This window comes from Electrona antarctica, assembly GCF_951216825.1.
Source record: "Electrona antarctica genome assembly, chromosome: 16".
Lineage (NCBI taxonomy): Eukaryota > Metazoa > Chordata > Actinopteri > Myctophiformes > Myctophidae > Electrona > Electrona antarctica.
The window spans coordinates 19,671,185-19,695,537 of NC_136797.1; the positions used below are offsets into that span (position 1 = coordinate 19,671,185).

At 44.0% G+C, this 24,353-nt stretch overlaps 1 protein-coding gene across 2 annotated transcripts in view; it reads left to right on the forward strand.

The window, feature by feature from the left end:
• The window catches only part of LOC306940127 (uncharacterized protein), a 180,806-nt gene that overhangs the window by 33,891 nt on the left and 122,562 nt on the right, over positions 1-24,353 (forward strand). For both annotated transcript variants that reach the window (XM_079525118.1, XM_079525119.1), the window contains 5 exons: positions 4,774-4,921; positions 7,605-7,763; positions 9,517-9,709; positions 12,272-12,406; positions 12,661-12,744. In XM_079525118.1, the coding sequence (XP_079381244.1) occupies positions 4,774-4,921; positions 7,605-7,763; positions 9,517-9,709; positions 12,272-12,406; positions 12,661-12,744 (719 nt within the window). The remainder of the gene's footprint in view (positions 1-4,773; positions 4,922-7,604; positions 7,764-9,516; positions 9,710-12,271; positions 12,407-12,660; positions 12,745-24,353) is intronic.

A 24,353-nucleotide genomic window follows, 5' to 3' on the forward strand; every position in this document is an offset into this window, starting at 1 on the left:
CTTTCAGGAAGAAACCAAAAATACACAGGGAAGAGATATTTCAATATTCTATCCACACCTGGGGGTCTATTAGTAATGTTAACTCCATAGACACATGCAAAACAGAAAGTACAAAAAGCACGGTTCAGTCTCTATCCTTTTAATACTCTCTCTGGTACGCTTTCTATTTTTTGATAATGCACGAAACAATATTGCTTTCATCAGATGTGTCTCAACCACCATGACATATCATCTTTGCAAGCCCTTCTAAATCTAATGTAAATACAAATTATGGTTTCAAATGTCATTTAGTAATAATAGAACTCTCAACTTTGAAATATAAATTGGCTGTGCCATTTTGTCAACTTCTCAAGAATGGATGCTATAAATAGTAAAACATTAAATATAAAACGCGGTTCTAAAGTTAAATTCTCTTGAAGCTGTACGTGTTTTTAGGGAGGAATGTCAGGGTGGGTGAGCATGGAACTGATAATAGAATATCGGTGTCACTGACTATAGCATCTGGAGCCATTATGCGCTGTTACAAAACCATTCTATGTAATGTGAGACATGCCTCAATAATCTTATCTGTCAAATAGAAATAATGTCCATCTTGGGATAAAGCATGTGGAAGCATGACAGAACTCCACCTCAGCTTGACTTTACATAAGCCACTGGTTCTCAAAGTGGGTTCCGGGGACCCCCAGGGGTCCTTGGGTGGATTCCAGGAGGTCCGCACCTACAGCAAATTGTTGATGGTAAGGAACCAAATGGACCCTTAACAGTCTGTAACTCCTTATGGGTCCATTTGGTTCCACGTGTACACTCTCAGAGTTAAATTAACAGTTTTACGGAGGACCCAGAGACGAAAAACGAATCGTATCAAATGTTAGTTCGGTAACATAATGCATATCAAACTGAAAGTCCTTGAAATGAAAATAATCGCTGCTATTGCTATAAGCAGCCTGTCAACATATTCATAGATTCAATGAAATCTTCAGTCAGGGTGGGTCTAAAAAAGCACTGCTTTCAGTCAATAGAATTGTTCACACCCATTATAATCTTGAGATAACAAGCTGTCCGTTCTTCCATTGAAATGGAATTACACCATTAGGCCCCACCGCAACTCATCTGCGGTAACTACTAAGCAATTGCAGATCCAAGCCTGAAGGCATCATGTGTAGATCTGCACTTAAGACAGCCGCTTTGCAGACCGATTGGGAGATGAAAACATCTGAGATTCAACCCGAGTTCGTGTCAGATATGGGATCACTGTGACCCAAGCGAAATCTAAGACGATGCTATCACAACATGTGGACTTCATCTGTGAGACGGATTAAGCTCTTGTAGTTCCTGAGCTCCTTTCAAACTGTGCTTTACCTAATTTCCGTTCCCACCGACCCCCCTCTGCCCCTCCCTCCCGTCCCGTACCTCCTGCTAACTAAAAGGATAAAATTGCAAAGTGAGTCATTATTCAAATTGATGCCCTTTTCTCTTCCTTGTCCCCCCTCCTGAGTGGGTCCGGTGTCTCTCAGTGGACCCCGGGAACCCTGGAATGCTGGTATGTTGGAATGCTTAGCACGACACCAGATAGGCACCATTCCACCGGGTAACCAAGTGTGACCGTAGAGTTTTTTTCCTCGTTTCTACTAGAGCAGCAGTGTTTCCCAAACTGTGTGCCAAGGTTCCTGGTGTGGAATTTTAAAATTTAAAATTTCAATATATACAACTTTATTAGTTTTTAATTCGCCATGTCAGCACTTTGTATGCACTCATTTCCCAATAGAGTATTGCCACTCGATTTGCCACTCGATGGGCCATTCACTTTAAGCATGCGCATAGCCTCTATACAGACGCACATGTTATACCCTAAAATAAATCTTATTTTAACAACTTTAAACCTGGCATCTGTTTTGGGCATGTTTTTATAGAGAAATTAAAAGCACATTTTCAATACTGTATAGCAGTGGTTTTCAACCAGTGGTCCTTGAGGGCGTTCCAGGTGGTCCCCAGCTAAATGATGGAGAGTTGGTAACCAAATGGACCCTTATAGTTACCCTTATAGATCTTGAGAGCGTAATGGACCCTGCCTAACTTAATTACAAGAAGTCTACACAATTAGAGAATGTAAAATAATTGTTATTTTGATCAGTGTTAGCCTGTTATCTCTCCTAATGGTACCAACATCAATACAGCATGGAATTGTGGACATATTCTTATCCATCGATAACAAAATAGTCTTTAGTTTTGGGTCTGAGAGGCAAAATCTCATCAAATGGTGGTCGGTGACTCAAATGTCAAAAAAAGAATGAAAAAGGTTGAAAGCCACTGCTGTATAGTGAAACATGCAGGTGTTAGAAACTCCAAACGGAGCAACACAGTGGAAAAGCTGTGATTCACTTCAACCAATTAAAACCAGGAATGTATCACTTTTGCGTTGGCTATTCAAAAATAGCAGATGTACAAGCTCACAGTGTCACTTCGTGCCGCTCTGTGAGCTTGTACATCTGCTATTGTAGAAGAAAATGAAATCACACTCGTGTGACGCGAGGGGCACTCTTATCATCACACATCATCACATTCCGGCCAATCACAATTGCCGCCCTGACTCCTCACTTTTCGGTCCTCACTTTTTATCCTCAATTCCGTTGCTCAGCCAATCACAAATTGGCGTCCTCACTTTTCTGTCCTCACATTTTACCAGCTGCTGTGTAAGCACAGCTGGTAAGATGTAAACTAACCCAGGTAAAGTAATGGTGCGTGCGTGCGTGTGTGCGTGCGTGCGTGCGTGTGCGCGCACCCAAACATACACGCAAACTAGTCCGACACTAGTTGGAAATTAAACGACAGGCATGCATGTGGACATTAACCACAAGTTTGCCACGCTTCACTTTTATTTCTCAACCTGCACAAATACGTGTTGTTCGTCTATTCCATACATGGTGGACCACCACCGCAGATATAAAAGCAGCTGGTAATAATATTTCTTGTTATCCTCAATTCCGTTGCTCAGCCAATCAAATCATTGCTATGGGGTACACACAAAGCTGGGCATAGGAGGGGCTAGCGTCCCTCAAAAAAAGGAAAAATCTCAAAAGTGAACTACTGATTTTGAAGGCATGTGTTGATCTCAATGCATTAAATACCTGAGCAGTGAAATACCCAAGGTCCATATTTAAGTTCTGCCAATCTTTAGGTGTCCTGGCTCTGTGGGGCCCTGCTAGATCCTCAATGCCCTCTGTCTCTGCCACGTAGGGGATAAGGTCAAAGGGGCCACGTTGAAGTGCACCATCTGCGGTAGCCTAATTAGACCCGGCACCATGCACCTCCTCAAAATTGGAATTCCCGCGTGGGTTTTGGAACGGGGCTAAAATGGGTCCCGAGTTTAGACTACAATCAATACCCAAACAACGGCAGCTTTTCAATACCGACTCGCTCTCTCCGAAAAGCGATCAACAGCTGTATTCATGACCCCCAGATGCAATATTTAACAACAACACATCACCACGGGGCAGGGCATGACGAATGGCACTTAGCCTCTCCGCGCGTAGCGCATAAAAAGGCTCTCCTGTGGCTGCACCCAACGGCAGGAAATGAGCTCATGAGAGGGAGGTGAAACAATGGCGAGCAGTATGGGGCACCGCGGCGCTACGTTTTTCTTTTAACCAAATGGACCGGTGTGTGTGTGTGTATAGGCCCTCTCAGAGCTGTGAGAGGCAATGGTCCCTGAAGCTGTTTTCCGCCAGTGTAATGCCACCAGAGAGAGTGGTCTTTACACAGCGTAGGTTTGTTCCTAAGTGCCACCATAGGAATGAGGAGTGCTTTCTGCAGATGGTTGTCATTTCCTCCCGTTTTGTCCTATAAGAACAGTATAGGAATTTTCAAGGTTGGATTTGCTGGGGCCGGGGGAGGGGATTCATGCCTCTGCTTTTAATAACCCCCCTCTGGTCATTCAACTTGATCACTGGTGGTATAGGGATATATTTTATCACCCCGCTTGTTCTGGTCAGAGTGAAGTACAAAAACACATGCATTTTTGGGATAATGTATGACTGTCTGACATGTTTGATATACATGTTTGATAATGTCACAGTTGAACTGTTCAACGTTTTTCAAGCCACGGATGCCTTTAGCTGATAGAGAGATGAAGCTAAAGGCTTCATCTCTCTATCCACTACATAGTGTATAAAATTGTGTTGTAGATTAAACCTTTTCATAGATTTCATAGATAACTTTATCATAGACTTGTTTGACATACATTATCTTTACTACTAATCTGTTGGATTCACGTTAATGTATGTGACAACTTACCTTTTAAACACTCAATATTTAGTCAACTTGACCATTGTCTCTGTAGTGCTCGTTTACCCTCCACACCAACTCTCCGAAAATAGCCAATCTACAAGCTCACGCTGCGATGCTAGTGAGGCTTAATACAGTATAGGCAAGAACAACACCTGGTAATACATCAAATACATAGAAATAGTCATCAAGGATCATGAGTAAGCTACAGTATAAGACCCTAACATCTGTCTAACGTAGAATATCTGTACAATTAAACTATAAGTATACACTAGAATTCTATCTCTACATAATATGCTACCTAAAGTTGTGAGCTTGTAATGTTCCCCATTACGCAAAGATTTGGCCAGACCCTGTGTAGTAACTCTGAGGACCCCCTGTTGAAGACCCCTGCAGTACAGTCTGTTAACATTCACCCTGGCGTTCCTATTTTGGACAAAAAATGTAAAAAATGCGTGACCGACTGACCGTGTGCCTTCTCTTTTAACACAGATGAGGTAAACGTCCTGGACAGCCTGTCCCTGCAGGTGTCCAACGGCACCAACGTGTCCATGACAGTGGACGAGGACAGGTGTTCAGTCCTACACGTGGGACAATACTCCACCCTGGCTCTGCCCCTACGACGGCTCTTCACTGACGGGTACATACATTTATTTATTGTGCTTATATATATATATATATATATATATATATATATATATATATATATATATATATATATATATATAATTTGTTTTATTGTGCTTATAGCAGTGGTTCCCAAACTTTTTCATGTCAAGGACCCCTAAGTGGACACTAATTAGCCTGCGGACCCCCATTTGAAAAGATATGCCAGGGACCCCCCATAAGAGAAGATTTTTACGGCTCTAGCAGATATTCTCAACCAGTTTAATTTCAAGGACCCCCAGTTTGACATGCATTAGTGATTATGTACATTCTCAGAGTTACAGACCCATAAGGGTCCATTTGGTTCCGAATTATAATTTAGCTGGGGAGCCCCTGGATCTCCCTCATTGACTCCTGTGGGTCCCCGAACCCCACTTTGGGAACCACTGGCTTATATGCCTGTAAATATGCAGGTTTATACCATCCAAATAATGCGTTATTAATATCAGAAATAAATAAATCTGGTTGATCTAAAACGTGTAGGTACTGTAGCTAATCTCTAACGAGGATGTTTGGGATATAACATTTGTGTGTGTGTAATGCAAGGCATTTTCTAATTTTCATTAATCTCTGCTGAGTTGAGTTTTACTTTTCATGCCATCCATCATTGAGCCTAATTTCCCTGACTTCTATACTGTCAGCAGTGTTGGGTATATTACTTTATATTTGGAATATATTTCTTATTACTTATTACCTTAATTTGTCAAGTAATATATTGTATTACATATTACTGTCTGAGCAAGAGTAATATATTAATATTACTATTACATATTACTTTTTTTAAATGCTCAAATCGAACAATTAAATATTTAGTATAATTATAAATTATACATTACGTAGACCAGTGGCGTATCTACAATAAGGCGAGGCCAAACGGCCGCCTAGCCAAATCCATTTGAAAACACGACTGAGAAAAAAAAGAGGACAAACACCAGACCTGAGAACTATTAGTGGGGAGCGGAAATACGTAATTCTTTAACTTCTGCAGTTGTCACATAATGTCACAAGACAGAGCCACGGGCAACGAGACAGACAGACAGAAAGTAATACAGAAAGTAATGCAGTAATACAGAAAGATTTTTAGAATATATTACAATTTTGTTAAGTAATGCATTATATTACAAGTTACCGTATTCCGGTAATATATTACGTAATATATTAAGTTACGTAGTGTTAGTTACCCAACACTGACTGTCAGTACAGTAGCGAGTACAGCTTGCATCTTGATTGAATTTTTGCCATTTTCATTGACAAAAAGGCATACAGTATGCAGGAAAACATATGTGTACAGTTGGGTGCCACCGATATTGTCCCTATCATTTGACCCATTTAGGCCTGACCTCAAAATTTAAAAAAATCCTTCTAAATCCTCCAGTTTTCTGAAATATATTTTTTATATTTTCACGATTTTTCAAAAATAGCAGACCTACAAGCTTGTAGCGCGCCACTCGGTGGCGCGCTATGATCTTGTAGATCTGCTATTTTTCAATAGCTAAATTATAACATAATGTTTAAAACACCAAAAGGGGTTCCCGCCCAAAATGGGTTAACTGTCCTTTTGCGCAGATCACGCAAACCTCAGCAAAAAGGACAATATTGATGGCCTCCAACTGTATGTGTACATCTGTCAAAGGGATAAAACACAACAATTCGGAGGGCTTGTTTCCATTGTGGTTAGGATTGTGGTCCTAAACTCACTAATATAGGTCAAGCACGGCATGCTTGACCGCAGGAATAATAAGAAGTGAACATAACGTTCTTGTCGGCCAAAAAAACCACGGATTTCAAAACTTAAACTGTTTATGTTCTCTCATTTCATGCCCTACTTCGACACGCAAGAGTGCCAAGCAAAAGTGCCGACGCATTGTGAGCTTGTAGATCTGCAATATTTCAGAAATGTTTAGTTCCATGCCCTGAAGGTTTCCACCCAACAGTGACGATATGTAATTGAACCCATTAAAACCGGGAAAGCAACCCATTGTGTCGCTTTAGATTTTTGGCGTTGGCTATAAAAAAATGGCAGATATACAAGCTCACGGCACGCGCTGCAAGCTTGTACGTCTGCCATTTCTTGACGTTTTTATAACAACCTTGGTGTGTGTGTGTGTGTGTGTGTGTGTGTGTGTGTGTGTGTGTGTGTGTGTGTGTGTGTGTGTGTGTGTGTGTGTGTGTGTGTGTGTGTGTGTGTGTGTGTGTGTGTGTGTGTGTGTGTGTGTGTGTGTGTGGAACGCACTTCCCGTTGCAATCAGAACTGCAGCATCACTCCCGATCTTCCGCCGTAGTTTGAAATCCCACCTTTTCAGACTCCACCATGGCCCATAGCACTTACCCTACCCCCTTAGACAGCACTTTTTTAGACTTAGATAGCATTTGAAACAGACTTATAGAATGTCATGTAGACAGCACAATAACAGTACAGCATAGTATAATATATATGTATAGCTTATATGTATAGTGTCATTATATATAGATATGTTCTAGTTACGTTCTCAGCTTACACATGTTTCTTGATAAATGCTGTTTATATATGTGATGTATTCCCATGCTTTTTGTTCTTGCTTAATGTAAATCGCTCTGGATTAAGAGCGTCTGCTAAATGCCTAAATTGTAAATTGTGTGTGTGTGTGTGTGTGTGTGTGTGTGTGTGTGTGTGTCAGGTTTGCAGATGAATTCAGCCTGCTAGTTCAGCTGCGGAGCCCACGGAGAGAGGAGCGCAGTGTGCTCACCATGATCGGTCCTGACAGCCACATCATGCTGCAACTGCGTGTCAGTGCCTATGCTGTCATCTTTATAGGCACACAGCAGCGCCATTATGAGTGAGTCTCTCCGTGTGTGTGTGTGTGTGTGTGCGTGCATCAGTGTTGCCATGTCTGATTATTATAAGCGACTTGTAAATAGTTGCTTGTAAATAATATTGGTATAGGCTTGTTTCTAAAGTGTAGTTGCTTATTTGGGCTTGCTTCCTAATTGTTGTTACTTTGAACCATCAAACCATATTTTTTTTTTGCCAGGGATACCAGATAAAATATAAAAGAGAAAATTCCCCAAGATTGTTTTTATTTAAATAGCAGATCTACAAGCTCACAACTTGTAGATCGTCTATTTTCAAATATCAAATTGATAGAGGTTTAAAGTGCTCATGTGACCTAGTGTCTTTTTGGGGGCTTGTTTTCATAACCCTGGTTGCTTATTTCTCTCTGAAAAATCTGGCAACACTGGCATGCATGTGTGCGCGTGTGTGTGTGTATGTGCGTGTGTGTGTGTGTGCGCGCGTGTGTGTGGCGCTGTGCGTCTTAGGTGTTTAAGACCTTAAGTGATTTAAGGTCTACACACTGCACCGCACGTTCCTCTTCCTTGAGTGGATTGAGGCTATATATCACTGACAAACGGAAGTACACATGTTTCGTAATGCCTGATTTATACTTGGTTGCCGATGTTCAACGCTGAAAATAGCCCGGTCTGCAAGCTCATGTTGTGAGCATGTTGGATCATTCGTGTAGATACTTTTGGGTGCATGAAACTGGCCAGCAAGTAATATTATATTATGCGTAGCCTGTTCTAGTCAGCGTGCTTTCTGGTCCAGAGGGGCGCGCGCGCTTGGAGCAACCGCTGGAGAATATTGGTTCACCGATCAGAGCCCACCCCTCCTGCCCCCCTCCGCCCCTCCCCTCCCTCCCTGGTAGAAATCAGCGCCCCTCTGCACTGTAGTTCACTCCCACTCCTACTCTCACGTTCCCCCAGGCTTTCATTTTTTGAGCCGAACGAAAATAAAAGCCTGGGTACTGGGGCTATATTCTGCACTGCCTATGGAACTTGCCTATCGGCTCGTTCCTCCACAAGTTCAATGAGCCACATGGCACATGTATCCGAGGGTCCCTATTGTGGAGTGAACATTCAGCGATAATAGCCAACACAACGCATTGCAACGCGTTGTGAGCGTTGGTGAGAGATTTGGTGTAGACGGGGGATACAATGGTGTGGATCTAGTACTGGGGGACCCCAGTCAATGAAGCATAACGTTTTAGTGGTTTACATTAAGACTCAACAAAACCCACCAATCCATTCTCAATTTATCTCACACACACTCAAACTGACAGGACGTGTTCTAATACCCTGCCACGCATTACTGCGCACAGTGTAATGATGATCATGCAAAATTGAAGTTAAAGCCTGACTGTTGTATTTATCTGCTAATTCATATTTTTGAATAGGGCATAAATGCTTAAATAGAATAACCTTCACTGGCCTGTGCCATGGCTCAATGGTCCAGGCACCTTGGCTGGTAATCCAGTCTGGCAGTGTGCCGCGGGTTCGACTCCCGATCCCGACGGCCTTTACTGCATGTCTTCCCCCCCATCTCTCTCCCCATTTCCTGTCAGCCTACTGTCTGTCCCTCCATAAAATATATAAAATAAAGGCAAAAGCCACAAAAAGAAAAAAACATTTAGAATAACCTTCACTTTATGTGTACTGTATTTTATATTGACCTGTTTGCTTGCGAAGTAAAATCTTCTGAAATAGATTAGAAATTTAGATTTTTCTCAAATTCGTCATCTCGTGTCCTCTCAGGTTCCCTGTCCGTAATCTGTCTGACGAGGACTGGCACCGCGTGGCTGTCAGCGTGTCGTCCAAGCGCCTGGCGCTGTTCGTTGACTGTTCCCTGGTGGAGAGCGTCGACTGGGTGTATCCTGGCATGGACATCTCTACCGACGGGCTACTCATAGTCGGCGGCATCGTCGAGGGATTCGAGACTCCCTTTGAGGTAAGGGATTTCCGTGTTCAACGCGTTTGTGAATGCGAGCACCAGATGTTTATGCGAAAGCCAGACGGAAAATGTAAGGCTACGGTCTCTGTGTATGCATAGAGCACGCACGCACGCACGCACGCACGCACGCACGCACGCACGCACGCACGCACGCACGCACGCAGCGTGTTCTATGCACGCGCGCGTGCACACACACACACACCCTTATACGCGTGTGCACACAGATGCATACATGTATGCCCAGTTCGCGCACATACTCGGAAGAGAGCTAGAGAGTCTGTAGGCTTGTGGCCTTATCCAACCCCATCCTCAAACAACAAGGACCTTTTACAGACAGTGTTACAGTATCTATACCTTCGTTCATTATTTTATAATTGTTTCTCCTTTAGCCGTTTCGCTCAAGTACATTTACAGTACCTGGACGTTATCCTCTTTTTATAGATACCCCAAGATCATTGGTTCAAGAATACATTGAAACCGTAACTGGGGCAAAACAGGGACAGAGTCAATTGTTGTCATAACAAACAAAATAGGAAACGCTCCACTATACTCAACAAACTTCTCAGTGTTAATGTATGCATTTGAGAGTCAGAGATTGTACAAATGTAAGTCCACTTGGTTGCTTTATACACTCTTTTAGTTTAAGTACTAGGATAAAAGGATTTTACAGTATACATGTACAGTACTGTACGAGAGCTGGCCCAGACTCCAACAACTCTCCAGGCACAAAGTGAAGTTTATGAAGGATGAGCTTTGCAGCGTATCACCATGGGGGTCAGGAGAGGTCTTATAGAACATCACATCACATCTGCATTTACACTTGGTGGAGATGGATTCTCCACCACCTCGCTTCCTGCAGTGGAAGCTCTCAGCGGACATCAGAATGGATCAAAACCACACAAGTCAAAAGCGGACGAGCACTTCCTCGCTGTATGCAGGGTGGCAACAGCCTTCACTCCAGCCAGAACTGTTGGCTGTGGATCACGCATGAGGGAGAGAGGGAAATTGGATCTTTTTTGATCTCTGGGGGAGGGGAAATTGCTGTCACAGTTTCACCCAGCTGATGTCTAATTTTGAAAAAAAAGAAGGGTAAAAATAATTAAACTTTGCATGGCTTTGTGAGCTTGTAGATCTGCTATTTTCTCAACGTGCAGCTTATATGCATAGGGCTTAGCCGGTTAAGCATCTTGCTCATGGACACCTCGACACTTCCTAGCGACCTGACACTTCCCAGACAGCCTCTTTCTTCGCACTCAGCTACGGACGCCTAAACATAACGGCATTCCTTTGCAGTCTGTCACTCATGCTGTCATTCAGACCTTCGTAGTCGATGACAACTTCTCCCTTCCGTTTCAGAGTGTTTATTTCCAAGCAGGCCGTTTGCTGTACCTGTGGCACACGTACAGCCCCATTATGAAAGATACAAAGTGTTCTCGGCTTCTCGCACGCTTCCAACAACAGCACGCAGTGAAGTCTCCTGCAGATGTAACCTCAAAGGATTGTATGCGGTGGCTGGGAGTGTAGTTGGCACATCCCGTGTGTGCTTAAAATGTCATGAGTTTACAGTTTGTTTTTATTTTTAAAAGATTCCAGCCAAAGCGACAATATATTATAATAGTGGCCTTGTGGTTAGAGTGTCTCACTGTCTGCCCTAGAGATTGAAAGGTCGTGGTTCAATTCCATAGCCGGTTCACACCAAAGACTATAAAAACCCAATCCCTCCGTGCTTTGCACTCAGCATTAACACTAAGGTTGGGGGTAAGTCCCTGCGACATGTCCAGGGGGGTGTACTTGTACATCATGGCAGGGGCTGTACATCAATCTGCCTCATGCTACAGAAACAGGAGTCAGGCTCCTGACTGATGGGCCCGGCCTTCTTACTTGCTATACAGTATAAGCAGATATAAACAATACATAATCCCCCCCCACAAAATGAAGGAGTACAGTACTTACAGATAGTATACATTTGTAAATCAACAAAAGCTTCTATGTTGTTGAGTTTGAGGAGCTAAAACCAACAAAGTATATTAGTCGTATGTACTGTAATAGCATCTAAATACTACACTGTCAGTGTTCAAATATTGCATCCCTTTGTAACTCAGAGACATGCACACATGTATTGCACACACACACACGCGCACATGCACACGCACGCGCATGCACGCACACACAGCCAGACCTTCTCAGTCACAGACACATTCCAGTAAACATTGCCTAGGGACACAGATCTCTGTTCTAGGTGTGTTGATGACTGTTTGGCCTGGTGACAGATCCCCAGGTACACTGAAACCATACAGCTTAGCCTCGAGTAACCTCCTACTCCTAGATAGACAGACAGAGATGAAACACAGGATATGTACAGGTAAGAGTAGATGGATGAGAATAAGATGCAAAGTAAGACATACTGTATAATGAACATCAAAAGCATACAGTAATGTACTGTAGTCAAGTAGGCTAATGAATCTAGGCATACTACATGTGCATGTGTCATTGTGTGGCTTACAGTATATCTTAATGCCAGATCTCAGTGCATTATTTCACTTCCTCCTGTGCGTGCAGGGTGACCTGCGACAGCTGAGCTTCATGATGGGGGACCCCGGCGCCGCCCGACACCACTGCACGCTGCATCCACCCAAGTGTGGGGCGACTGCGTCCAAGCCGGCACGCTCCACCCGCACCGATGACACCCTGGAGGTGAGACGGAGCGAGAGAGAGAGAGAGAGAGAGAGCGAGAGAGAGAGAGAGAACAATCTTGCAAACTCGATTAGAAAAAATTAAAATCATGACTGTTAATTTAATACCGGGAGAGGCCTAATGAACCTGTAAGGGTTCAGCTGTGGTGTTCAACCCATCAGGTTCAATACAACAAACTGAGCTTGTCTGTTGAGTTGGCCCAGGCCTGAACTGCGCATTCATTCTCATTTTATGTATTTACTTGTCCCATCAAGGAGCTTCTTCTGTCCTCAAATGACCTGGAGGTGGGATTGTTGGGGGACTCGAAGGCTGGTTCTTTCTTACATGTTGACAGGAAGGTGAGTAGGATTGAAAGCACGGTACAGTAGCACACATGACGCCACAGCACTTCTCATTCAAAGGCTGCATATCAACCATTTCTAGTGTGGGGGGAAAATAAATGAAATCATGACTGAGCCTCATATACTTTGCTGCCTGTGGTGTGGTGCACTCATAATAGCAATTCTATAATTTGTTGTGGTGAGGTAAGAGAAAGAGGGAGACATCGGAAAAGAAGACAAGGGAAAGGAAGACCTTTGTTTGTCCCACAGTTTGTCCCAGAAAAAAACAGTTTGAGCTTATGACTAGATTCTACTGATCTCTACTGTATGAGGGGAGGGGCAGTTAAGGGTTGCTCGGGAACACTTTTGACACATACAGTAGACCGAGGCCGGGAGGGGACCTCGGGACATAGTGTTTCCCAGACAGCCTGTCTAGTCTACCCAGCCTGTTCACCTCAATTCGAGGTAGGCTGGGGTGGTTATTGAGGATTGTTAGAAATATGCTAGCAGTCCAGAGAACCACTGATCATCATGATTCACTTCACTCAAACAATGCAAACAAGCCTAAAGTCCCACAGCCCAGACCTGCGTTTGGGGATCCATTAAGTTTGAGCTTTATTTGTGTGTGTTGGAGGGAGTGGACACAGTTTAGTGGGTTTTGTTTTTATCCATCTGCAGCAGGAAGGCGGCTCGCGCCATGCACCCTAACCACTACTAAGTCTGCTTTCTCGAACTTCATTTCTCATTAATCTCTGCCTATAAAAAACCCACCCAGCACAGTGTTTTGTTTTGGATGCAGGCCCATTCATCTGTCGTTCATTAGCTTTGAGCGGGGGACTCGGCCGTCTGAGGCCGACGGCCGCAGCTGTCCGATTCTTGTTCCCGTTTGTGTGTGCGTGAATGCGTTTTGTATGTGAGTGTGTTATTGTGTGCACACATGCTTGTGCGGGCGGGTCCTCCCACGTGTTGCACACGCAGTGTTGTCGTTGCCAAGTGAAACTTGTTGATAAATGGGTCACTAAGTGCAAGTGTTGTACAGAACAAAGCACTTAACCCAAGCGTCCCTTTTCTGGGGGAGAACACTGTAAAAAATAGCCAATTTACAAGGTCACAACACGTCGCATTGCGACTTGTTGCGAGCATGTACAGTATATCAAGTATTTTCGGAGAAAATATTTGGTGTGGAGGGGGGAGGAGGGAGTCTAGTATAGACCCCTGGGGGACTCCAGTTAATGAAGTATTAATGAAAGTTTAAGTGGTTAAACAATAGCATGTCTTGTCTGGCCTCTTCTCCATCTGCCTTGTGACTGATCACTGGCCTCTGCTGTGGCTTGTTAAACGTCTCTGGGTGCTCGTTAAAGTCGGAGGCGTGTTTGCATCTCGTGCTAATGGAAAGAATTATTGACAGCCACTATCTGATTCCATTTGATTTTGGATACGGACGAGCAACCTCATCAGTGCCAATTTCTCAGGATTCTCACTGTAAATACGCAATCATGCGACATTACTCATGTCGGGTGCATGTGCTTGTGTCGGCGTTATGTTGTGTGTGTGTGTGTGTGTTTTCTGCTGTCCATTGCCAAGTGAAATAAATTGTTCATAAATTGGTCACCAAGTGCTTTACAGAAAGAAAGCAGTTAAACGCTGCCCTGCCTGGCCTTCTCCTCCATCTGTCTGCCCTGCCTGGCCTTCTCCTCCATCTGTCTTGTGACTGATCACTGGCTGTGGTCTGTAAATGTCTGCGTATATATACTTGTTAACCACATGAATGAACCCTACCGTCCCTATTCTGGGGGCGAACATTCGCCACCTATTTATGTCAAAGACATTTGGTGTAGAGGGGAAAAAGAGGGAGATATATGGGCCTAACATACCCCTGAAGGACTTGTGTACAGTAGGGTTTAACTGGATAAACCCTACTTTGTCTTTGTCTTGACCTTTGTCTTACATCTCATGTTTCTTTTGTTGTTTTTCATGTTAAGGGAATGTTGTTGACAGACTATCTGATTTCATTTCAATCTTGGATACGGAGAAGCAACCTCATCAGCGCAAATATTCAGGATTCTTGTTGTGAATATGCAATCATGCGCTGTTTCTTTGTGGTTTTCCCAGTGTGTAGCATCATCAGTCAGTCATTTTGTTTTCTCTCAACATTGCTTGGTTTTCTAAAATTCCAAATTCAAAAACAGAAAAAACACTTGCGGAGGATGTTTGCATTGGCACATACACGATAAAACACATTGTCGCCGTCCGGTCTATGCCTGGAATGAAAACTTAGTCAAGGAACATGCGCTTGGAAATGAAGAGAAAACATAGCAGGATTCTATTAGAATTTTTTGTCTTGATGTAAAACGTCAGTCGTCTGGTTCTCTTTACAGTGATAGCGAATGGCCAAAAGGCTGATTGCAATCGCAAGCTTCATAACACACATTAGACTGTACTGTGGCGTGCGCTGCCACGCACCATCTCCTGCCAGCTCCACCTGGTGCTAAGTGGATTCAGCAGGATGCCACCGGGATGTCATGATATAGACGAACATTTACAGTCCTCCGACTGGTTCCTGTTATAGTAAAGTATACAGAAACAGAAACACGTGAGGCCTCTCTCTCTCTCTCTCTCTCTCTCTCTCTCTCTCTCTCTCTCTCTCTCTCTCTCTCCTGTCAGTGAAATATCCCTTTGTACTCAGGCTTGAAGCTCTTGTACAGTATGGCTTTGTAGCCTGATATTTTCCAGTTATTTGCCTGTCTTTTGTAGTTTGACTGCCTTTCTGTGATGTACAGTATATCTTTCCACATTGCAGAATCCCGAGTGTTAGTTTGGTTAACTTTGGAGACATGTGTATGTTCGTAGAGAGGTTCTAGGCTACTTTGTTTTGTCTCAGAGGAGAAAATTGTCTTTGAGACAAAGACCAGCTGCATTCCATACATAATATAATACAATACAACACACAAACAATAAGACGCACTGTAACACATGTACAGTACATCATTCATAGTCATTTAGGCCTATTCATCACACCTCCCTTCACCTGTAGACATACCCATAATCTCATCTCATTTTGACTAATCAGATTTATACTTTACCGTCAGTTTTCCGAACCAACTGGTGATACTATATATTATGATGAACTCTAATACTAGCTCTATTATATTTCTGCATACACCAAAGAGTTCTAAGCCTATGTCTGACAGCCAGCTCATTTCACAATCAATCTGTACTTCTAGATATTTGAGGGACCTGTTAGACCTGGGAGAGATCCAGCACAATCTCCTCGGTTTTCCTTATTTGCAGGTGATGGTCATCACCTGCCTGTACTGCTCACTGCCTTATCAGAGAGCGCAGAGTTAAATCTCACCTGAAATCTCATCAAAAATCGCATCACTAGTGCCGTGATTCCTTGCGTAGACCATTAGATACTGACCTAATGGTCGCTCTAGATACTGATCTAATAGTCGCTCTGTTGCCCTATGCAGCTCCTCTGTTCTAATTCTCTCAGAGATTTCACTACATTGGAGGTTATAATGCTACTGTAATCATTATTTTCTAGTGGACTGGACCTTCGGGGAACCGGAACTACATTTCATTATTGTTTTTATCTAAAGTTCTGGCATTGTATGTGCATAGGTGTCAATAGATACCTGTGAAAGACAATGCCACGCTGGTGTTAGTTCTACTGCACATGTTCTTAGGAGAAATGCACACATTGTCACATTCCATCCGGTTGGTCCTGTGTTAGTCTGCATAGCTTTAAAACTCTTTAGTAGAGAGTGTCCAAATGTAACCAAATGGACTTACAATAGTCCAGTTACATGACTAGAATTTGTAGACCTGTGGAGTTATAATTATTATTATTCTTTTCCATTTGGTTGTTCCCTTCAGGGTTTGCCACAGTGACTCTCACCCTGTCCTCTGTCTCCTCTTCTTTCATATCAACATTTCCTCATTTCCTAATTTCCTCTCACTACATCCATAAATCTCCTCTTTGGTCTTCCTCTAGGCCTCAGCTGCCTGTTAGTTCCAACCTCAGTATTCTTCTGCTCACAGTATCCTTCTGTCTCTCTGTACAGTCTCAGTGTCTCTACATGGTTTGTGTCCTAACCATCTCAGTCTGGCCTCTCTGGCTCCAAAACATCTACAGTAACATGCGCTGTCCCTCTGATGTACTCATTCCTATCCATCCTTGTTCCCAGAGAGAACCTCAACATTCTAGTCTCTGCTACCTCCAGCTCCACCTCCTGTCTCTTCTTCAGTACGACTGTCCGACTAAACCATACAACATGGCTACTTTCAGTCTTGCTGATGCTTTCCTAATTTATAGATACATTTTACTGTGTCTCTGTGTCTTCTCCCCTTTCTTTTGATCAATGTTTTACGCTAAGGTTTTTTGAATGTCTCCTCTCTGTTTTCCACTTTCTCTTCTGCTCCATGCAGCGGCGTAACTAGACGTCAGTAGGCCCCCATGCAGGCTGGTTACCGCGGGCCCCAGACTGATTTTTGCCTCTTGCATCCATTTTTGAACTAGTCTCTCTCTCTCTCTGTCTCTCTCCCTCTCTCTCTCTCTGTCTCTCTCTCTCTGTCTCTCTCTCTGTCTCTCTCTCTCTCTCTCCCTCTCTCCCTCTCTCTCTGTCTCTCTCTCTGTCTCGCTCTCTCTGTCTCTCTCTCTCTCTCTCTCTCTCTCTCTCTCTCTCTCTTCCCTTCCTGTCTCCATCACTGCACATCATGTTTCTTATCGTCTGCATGTCTAAATATAATATTTTATTTGGCTCAGTCTTTGCTCTCCCCCTCTCTCCCTTCAGCCTGTTTTTCATTAACACCCCCCACCCCGTACCCCAGGATACACACAGAGAACACAAGTCCAGACCATGCTGTAATAAGAGGTACATCAGTCCTGCCTCTGTGTTCATGCCATTCCGCTCCACACACAGACCAAACACGTGCAGGTTTAAAAATAGCGCCACCCACATTAACAAGATGTTTCTGTTTTCCTTTTCGCCAGGGTCTGCTTCCCCTGCTCTTTGAAGCGTAACATGTCTGATTGTGGGGGTCTGTTGTTGTGGTTTCCTAACTTTGATGCATGTCCCGCGCGGGACCGCTGGTTTCTCCCTGAAGACAGGAGGCACTGCTGCACCGGTCCATCATGGTCTCTCCCCCCTGTGTGCCCTGAGATATTAAACACTGCTGGAGGTCAGCGACCTTTCGCGAAAAAATGCATAATTGAAAAGCCAGACCAATATTCTTCAACATAAGCTGATGGCTTTGAACTCTTGTTCCCCCATTAATACCCACACACCGTTGTTTTAGCTACACAGTCCATTTGGTTCCATTTGGACACGACACGCTTTTGAGTTAAATTAACAGTGGGATTGTACTGCGTAGCAGTTCAAGCTCCTGTTCATATTCATTTAGGAGATTTTTGCTCATGGGTTAGCTGTGGAACGGCAATGGGATGTGTGTTGAATTATAGGGCTTATTATTTGTGAACACCGTCAGAATTGGTATGTTGTTAAGAAGAAGAATTCTATGAGTGTTGGGGCTGACCGGATAGTACGTCGACCACATGATCGCTACATCGCTGGCTCCATTCCGGCCAAATACTACTGAATGTTGCATGTCGGGCACTCTCCTATTTACATAGGCTAAACGAAAGATAAAGACATTATAGTTTGAGTGTGTTTAAGCACGTGACCATGATTATGTTTACCTACCTCTCAGTGTTAGTTTTTTTTTCCCCCACCTTCCTTAACCAAACCTATTGGAGAACAGTAGGCGTATACGCTTCAATTTGGCATCCCTATTTTGGATCAGCGAAAATGTCCCAAAGTTAAATGAAATGTGAAAATACGGGGTGCGCAGGCTTATCCGACACACCAACGGACCGACATGCGGTCGGACATGCGGTCGAACATGCGCTGCTCCCGTGCTTGAGGTTAGGTTAGGGTTTGAGCCTGTACCCGAAAATACCAGATCTACAAGCTCACAACCGTTGTGCTCTTGTACTGTAGGTCAGCTATTTTCGCCACGAGAGACCATAGGGCTCAAATTGCAAACTACATGAACCCTAGCATCCCTATTATCTGGCAAACATCCAGTGGAAATTGCTGATCTGCAAGCTCACAATACTTGTAGATCGACTGTTGTGAGTTTGTGGATCGACTATTTTCAGCTTATTTTCAGACTTTCAAACTAGGAAGGGTATATGGCCTGGTCAGCCTGCAATGACATGCACAAGATCTGGTCATCCCAGCCTAGTACAAATATTTAGGACGACCGTTGAGCCGATTTTACTCTATGGCTCCGAGACATGGATGGTTATGCAGTGTGGTTTGCACACGGTGGCCGAACGGATTGCGGAGCGGTCTTGATACCGGAAGGTCGCCAGTTCGAATCAGCGGTCCGACACGTTAAAATGACCACCGCTGAAGTGCCCTTGAACAAGGCATTGAACCACTACGATGAAATGTTCTATGAGCAGGGCCTGGCTGGAAACAAGTTCTTGAGCTTAGCCCAGATACCCTGGGTAAATATAGTAATCATTTCATTTCATTTCATTACACTGCATAACGCACAGCCCCATGAAGCTCCATATATCAGGACAGACGCACGTCTGTGGTTGTAATGTTCCGTAAAACGCATGCCCTATCACAACCGAGTGTGCTTCCCCTGCACACTTCTGGAGACGAGGGGGCCTCTTTTTTACTGAACGCGTCAAACAAACAATGGCTTTCCGCCACCATACTGGGAAAAAATGAAAAGGGGAAGAATTCATTCATCAATTTGACACTTTCCACAACTGTGTGTGCTCAGCAGTGCTTCATGGAGCAGTTTATTAAATTAAATTACTTTAACTCTCTTGGCATCTTCATGCTCTAGCATGTTAGTTCAGGGCTAGGCATTGAGTGACTCCTTTTGAAGTCAGTGATTTGTGAACCGCTTGTTACCGTCTGAAGTCTAATGTCATAAGTCTCAGGATCAGTCCAGGATTTTGGAGCCACAACTGACAAAGAGTTTCTGGAGCCCGGCGGAAAGATGTTCCGCCTGGCATTGTGTTATGGGATATATGATGGCTCTAATTAGCGTGGCAAAATGTTTAGTTTCTTTATTTTTTTTGCTTTTGATCAAACGGGTCCTTTCGAGTTATGACAGCCAATGTTGTGTTTTTCTTGATCCTTTCCTGAATTATAATTGAAGGTTTTATTGTGTAGCTAAATGTCTAACTGGCTCTGCAACACTGGACTTTATTTTGACAAGCTCTCAGGATTAGACTTGTTTTATCTTGATAGCTAAATTAAATGGTTCTGCTTGAAAACCTCTGGTTTAGCAGTGGTCAGGTGGCTGTTTAATTTCTCGTTCAGTGTGTGTGTGTGTGTGTGTGTGTGTGTGTGTGTGTGTGTGTGTGTGTGTGTGTGTGTGTGTGTGTGTGTGTGTGTGTGTGTGTGTGTGTGTGTGTGTGTGTGTGTGTGTGTGTGTGTGTGTGTGTGTGTGTGTGTGTGTGTGTGTGTGTGTGTGTGTGTGTGTGTGTGTGTGTGTGGTTATACAATCATGGCTGAGGGAAGTAGGGGTGCTGGGGGGGCTGTAGCACCCCCTCCCCCCAGGCACAGCCCCCCCTCGAACAGGAGAGAAAGAGAAAAAAAAGAGATTTAAATATGCTGTATCACAGTATTGGCACCTTATCCTGGTTAATTGCCTGTGTCAGTTCGTTCATATATAACTTGCGTGTGGAGAGGGAAAGTAAAGGCCACGTTTGCGCGTGAAAATGCGCGAAAATGCGCGTGCATGCGCATCATGGTACCAGGTACACGTTCAGCCCCTGCTAGTGTAAAGTACTTCCCGCGGGCCTGTATACAATACATACCGTATTTGAACTTGTGTGAGCCTATGATTCAGACTCCAGAAGTGAACAAACATATGATGTTTCAAGGTTTGATGAATGATACTATCACCCCCCTTCTTTGGTGATGGGAATCATCATGTTATCATTTCCCACCAAAACGTGGTGTGGTACTTGTTTTCAAATAAACTCCAGAGCTACTTTCTTTCCAGTATCTGGTTTCTGCAAAGAAATTGAAACTCTGCACTCTGTCGCTCTCCTCTCTCTCTCTCTCTCTCATGTCCATATGGTTTTTTCTGGGTTTGACCAGGGGCACCAATGGCTGAAGCATGTGTCAAAGGTCAGGGCCGGGTCAGGCTCCCCCATCTCGAGTTAAACAGACCAACAGTCAGGTCAGTCTGTGTGTGACTGATGTCTCCAGAGGAGCTGTTATGTCCTCCTCCCGCGAGTGTGTCATTATGCCTGTCATCACTGAATCATCTGCCTGTCAGGAGGATAGCACAACCAATATGAACTGTGCACCGAGGTGTGGATAAAACCCTGCTATACCTTGACTGCTGGGGCCAGTATCAATAGCTTGTCACTGGATGGTTAGATATACATTCACATCATGCATTCTTGTCATGTTTGTGAAGTCAGCCAAGTGTGACTGTCTGTCTCTCTGTGTGTGTGTGTGTGTGTGTGTGTGTGTGTGTGTGTGTGTGTGTGTGTGTGTGTGTGTGTGTGTGTGTGTGTGTGTGTGTGTGTGTGTGTGTGTGTGTGTGTGTGTGTGTGTGTGTGTGTGTGTGTGTGTGTGTGTGTGTGTGTGTGTGTGTGTGTGTGTGTGTGTGTGTGTGTGTGTGTGTGTGTGTGTGTGTGTGTGTGTGTGTGTGTGTGTCAGATGCCATCAAACCCCCAGTGTCCTTTGTTGACCCAGTGTCCCCCCCACTCCCCCCTTTATTCACTTCGATAACATTTCTCTGCTTCGCTTGTTGCCTCCCAAACATCACTGCCTCCTTGATTTGACGCCAAACACAGGACAGGAACGATAAATAATCCACCAGGTTTCCTGGCAACGGAGACGTATAGCGACGCATGGCAGACCCGCTGACAGACCTCCTCAGCAGCTTCCCAGACACCAGATATCTGTGATAATCTGCTGGAGCCAGCCAGCATGCTGCAGCAAGGCCCTCCGCTGGATGACTGACCCGTGTCATGTCTTCAGTTTGCGTCCACCGATGTTATATGGTGCTCTGCCAACCTGCCGCGCGTAAATCCTTCAGGGCCCGCTTCCAACGATGACGGGGCTGTTTGGCTGACTAGCTGGCTGGGAAGCCGCCAAGCTGGTGAATGGGGAGTTCACGGACAGGGTTGCCATGTCCGCTTATTATAAGGGACTTTGGGGCTTGTTTTTATGTAATGGTGCTTGAAAATATTGGTGGTTGCGTTTTTTTTTTTTTTTTTGGGGGGGTGCGGGGGGGTTGTTTCTAGTGCAGTTGCTTATTTTGGGCTTGCTTCCATGTTTAAATGAAAAATGAAAATGGCAGATCTACAAGCTTGTGGATCGGCTTTGTTCACATACTGTATCTGATGCATATAGGTTTAAAGTGCTCATGTGGCCTATAATGGTCGCTTTCTTTTGGGCTTGTTTTCATAGACGTGCTTGCTTATTTCTTTCGCAAACTCTGGCAACACTGGACCACCTAAGCTGGCTCCTTTCCAGGCGAAGAAGCAGCGACTCTACTCCGAGTCTCTCTCGTGTGACTGAACTTCTCACCCTATCTCTAAGGGAGATGCCATAGCCACCCGTCGAAGAAAACTAATTTTGGCCGCTTGTATTCGCAACCTTATTCTTTCGGTCATGACCCACACTTCATGACGAAGTGGCGACTGTGGCTCAGGAGGTAAAGCAGGTCGTCCAATGATCCATGGGTCGGCGGTTCGAATCCCGGCTCCTCCTGTCTACATGTCGAAGTGTCCTTGGACATTGAACCCCAAATTGCCCCCGATGTGCTGGTTGGTGCCTTGCATGGCTTCCGCTGCAATCGGTGTATGGATGTGTGTGTGAATGGGTGAATGTAAAGCACCTTGGATAAAGGCACTATATAAATGCACCATTTACCATTTACGAGTACGACCATAGGTGAGAGTAGGAACAAAGATTGCTTGGTAGACGGAGAGCTTTGCTTTCTGGCTCAACTCTCTTTTCGTCACAAAAGGTTTAAACACATTTTGCTGTACAAAATAAGCATAAACTGAACGTATAATAAATCGATCTACAAGCTTACAATGCGTCATAATGCGTAGATCGGCTATTTGGGATTTTTCCTTAAAAATCTTGAAAGTGTTGACAATTCTTTTTTTAACACAAACCTTCTCTTCTGGAGGTCCCTGGCACAAAATATTTTCAGATGCCAAATATACATTACATGTATCTATTTGGGGGTCCTTGGCACGAGAACTACTACCAGTCTTAATGAGATAATTTCCACTAGAGAGTCAAAGTCAAATAATAAGCCAAAATATAGGCCCGACCAATATATCGGTCTGGCTCTGTGTTGCTGAACAGATGTCAGGGTCAGGCCGTTCCATGTCTCTTGGCTGCTGTGTGACGAGGCGATTAAGTGGGTGTCACCGCTTTATGACTGCATCACACGAAGACGGCGGTAAATAACTTGAGCTTGTGTGTCAAGGAGTGTATAATATACTGCAGGGGTGGTTTTCTGTGCAGCTCCACCCAATGTCTGTTCGCTGCTGAAATGCATCCTGATCCCGAAGCGCAGCTACACGAGGAATGCAGTGGCACCCTCTCGCAATCTCTTGTCACTAATTTGTTAACTACATTATTTTAGCGCTGTGGTTCTCAACTAGTTTCGTGTCAAGGGCCGTCAAGTTGATATGTGCTGTATGTGGGCGCGGGCCTCCATTTGAAAAGATTTGGTAGCCACTGCGACCACCATGAGAGAAGTTCAGTTGTTAGATTAGAATTGGTACAGAATACTATAACTGTATCTGATCTGATCTGAATAGTCATGATCTAAATGTGATGCATCAACAGCTTATAGATCTTTGATCTTTGCACTTTGAGAACCAGTTATGTGGTGAGTACGCAGGCAGATAAGTACTATCCTGTTTGACAGTTGGTGTCATACAGTACTGTATGTCAGAGCCAGCAGTTGAGTGACATTTGAACGTTGGAAGCTGTAATGACCAGTTAGAGTTGCTCATATGGAGCTGAGGAGGCTGTTATTATGTTTCAACCAATCACTAGAGAGTACCCATTTTATATAGCGCTTCGGGATCAGGATGCAATACTCAATTTTATATAGCGTATGCGTTCCAATTTTGTCCACTCATTACTTTGTTTCGTCCCTTCCAAGTTCACTTGTTTATCCTGGATGAGTTCTCTCTCCTGATTAGATCAAACCCCATGTTTCTATATCAGTCGTTCTCAAGGACCCCCATGTGAAAATGTACATGTGTTGTTCCAGGGACCCCCCAGAAGCAAAGATTTGAGTTAAAAACATTCGCTCTGAAAGAATATATATTCCAAATTTGTGCCACATTTTCACGATTTTTCAGTGCCGCGCTATGAGCTTGTAGATCTGCTATTTTCCAATAGCTAAAGCATAACATAATGCTTTAAAACACAACAAAGAATGTTTGCTTTGCTTTGCCATCTTTGTTGAAGAAGAGTCTGGGCAATTAAGATGTAGTCTTACTAGAAGCCCTAAAAGTTTCTCAATCTTATATTTAGATTTAGTCTGGCTTAATCTAGTGACCTCTGAGGTAGGATTCTGGAGGTCAATGCTTAAAGTGT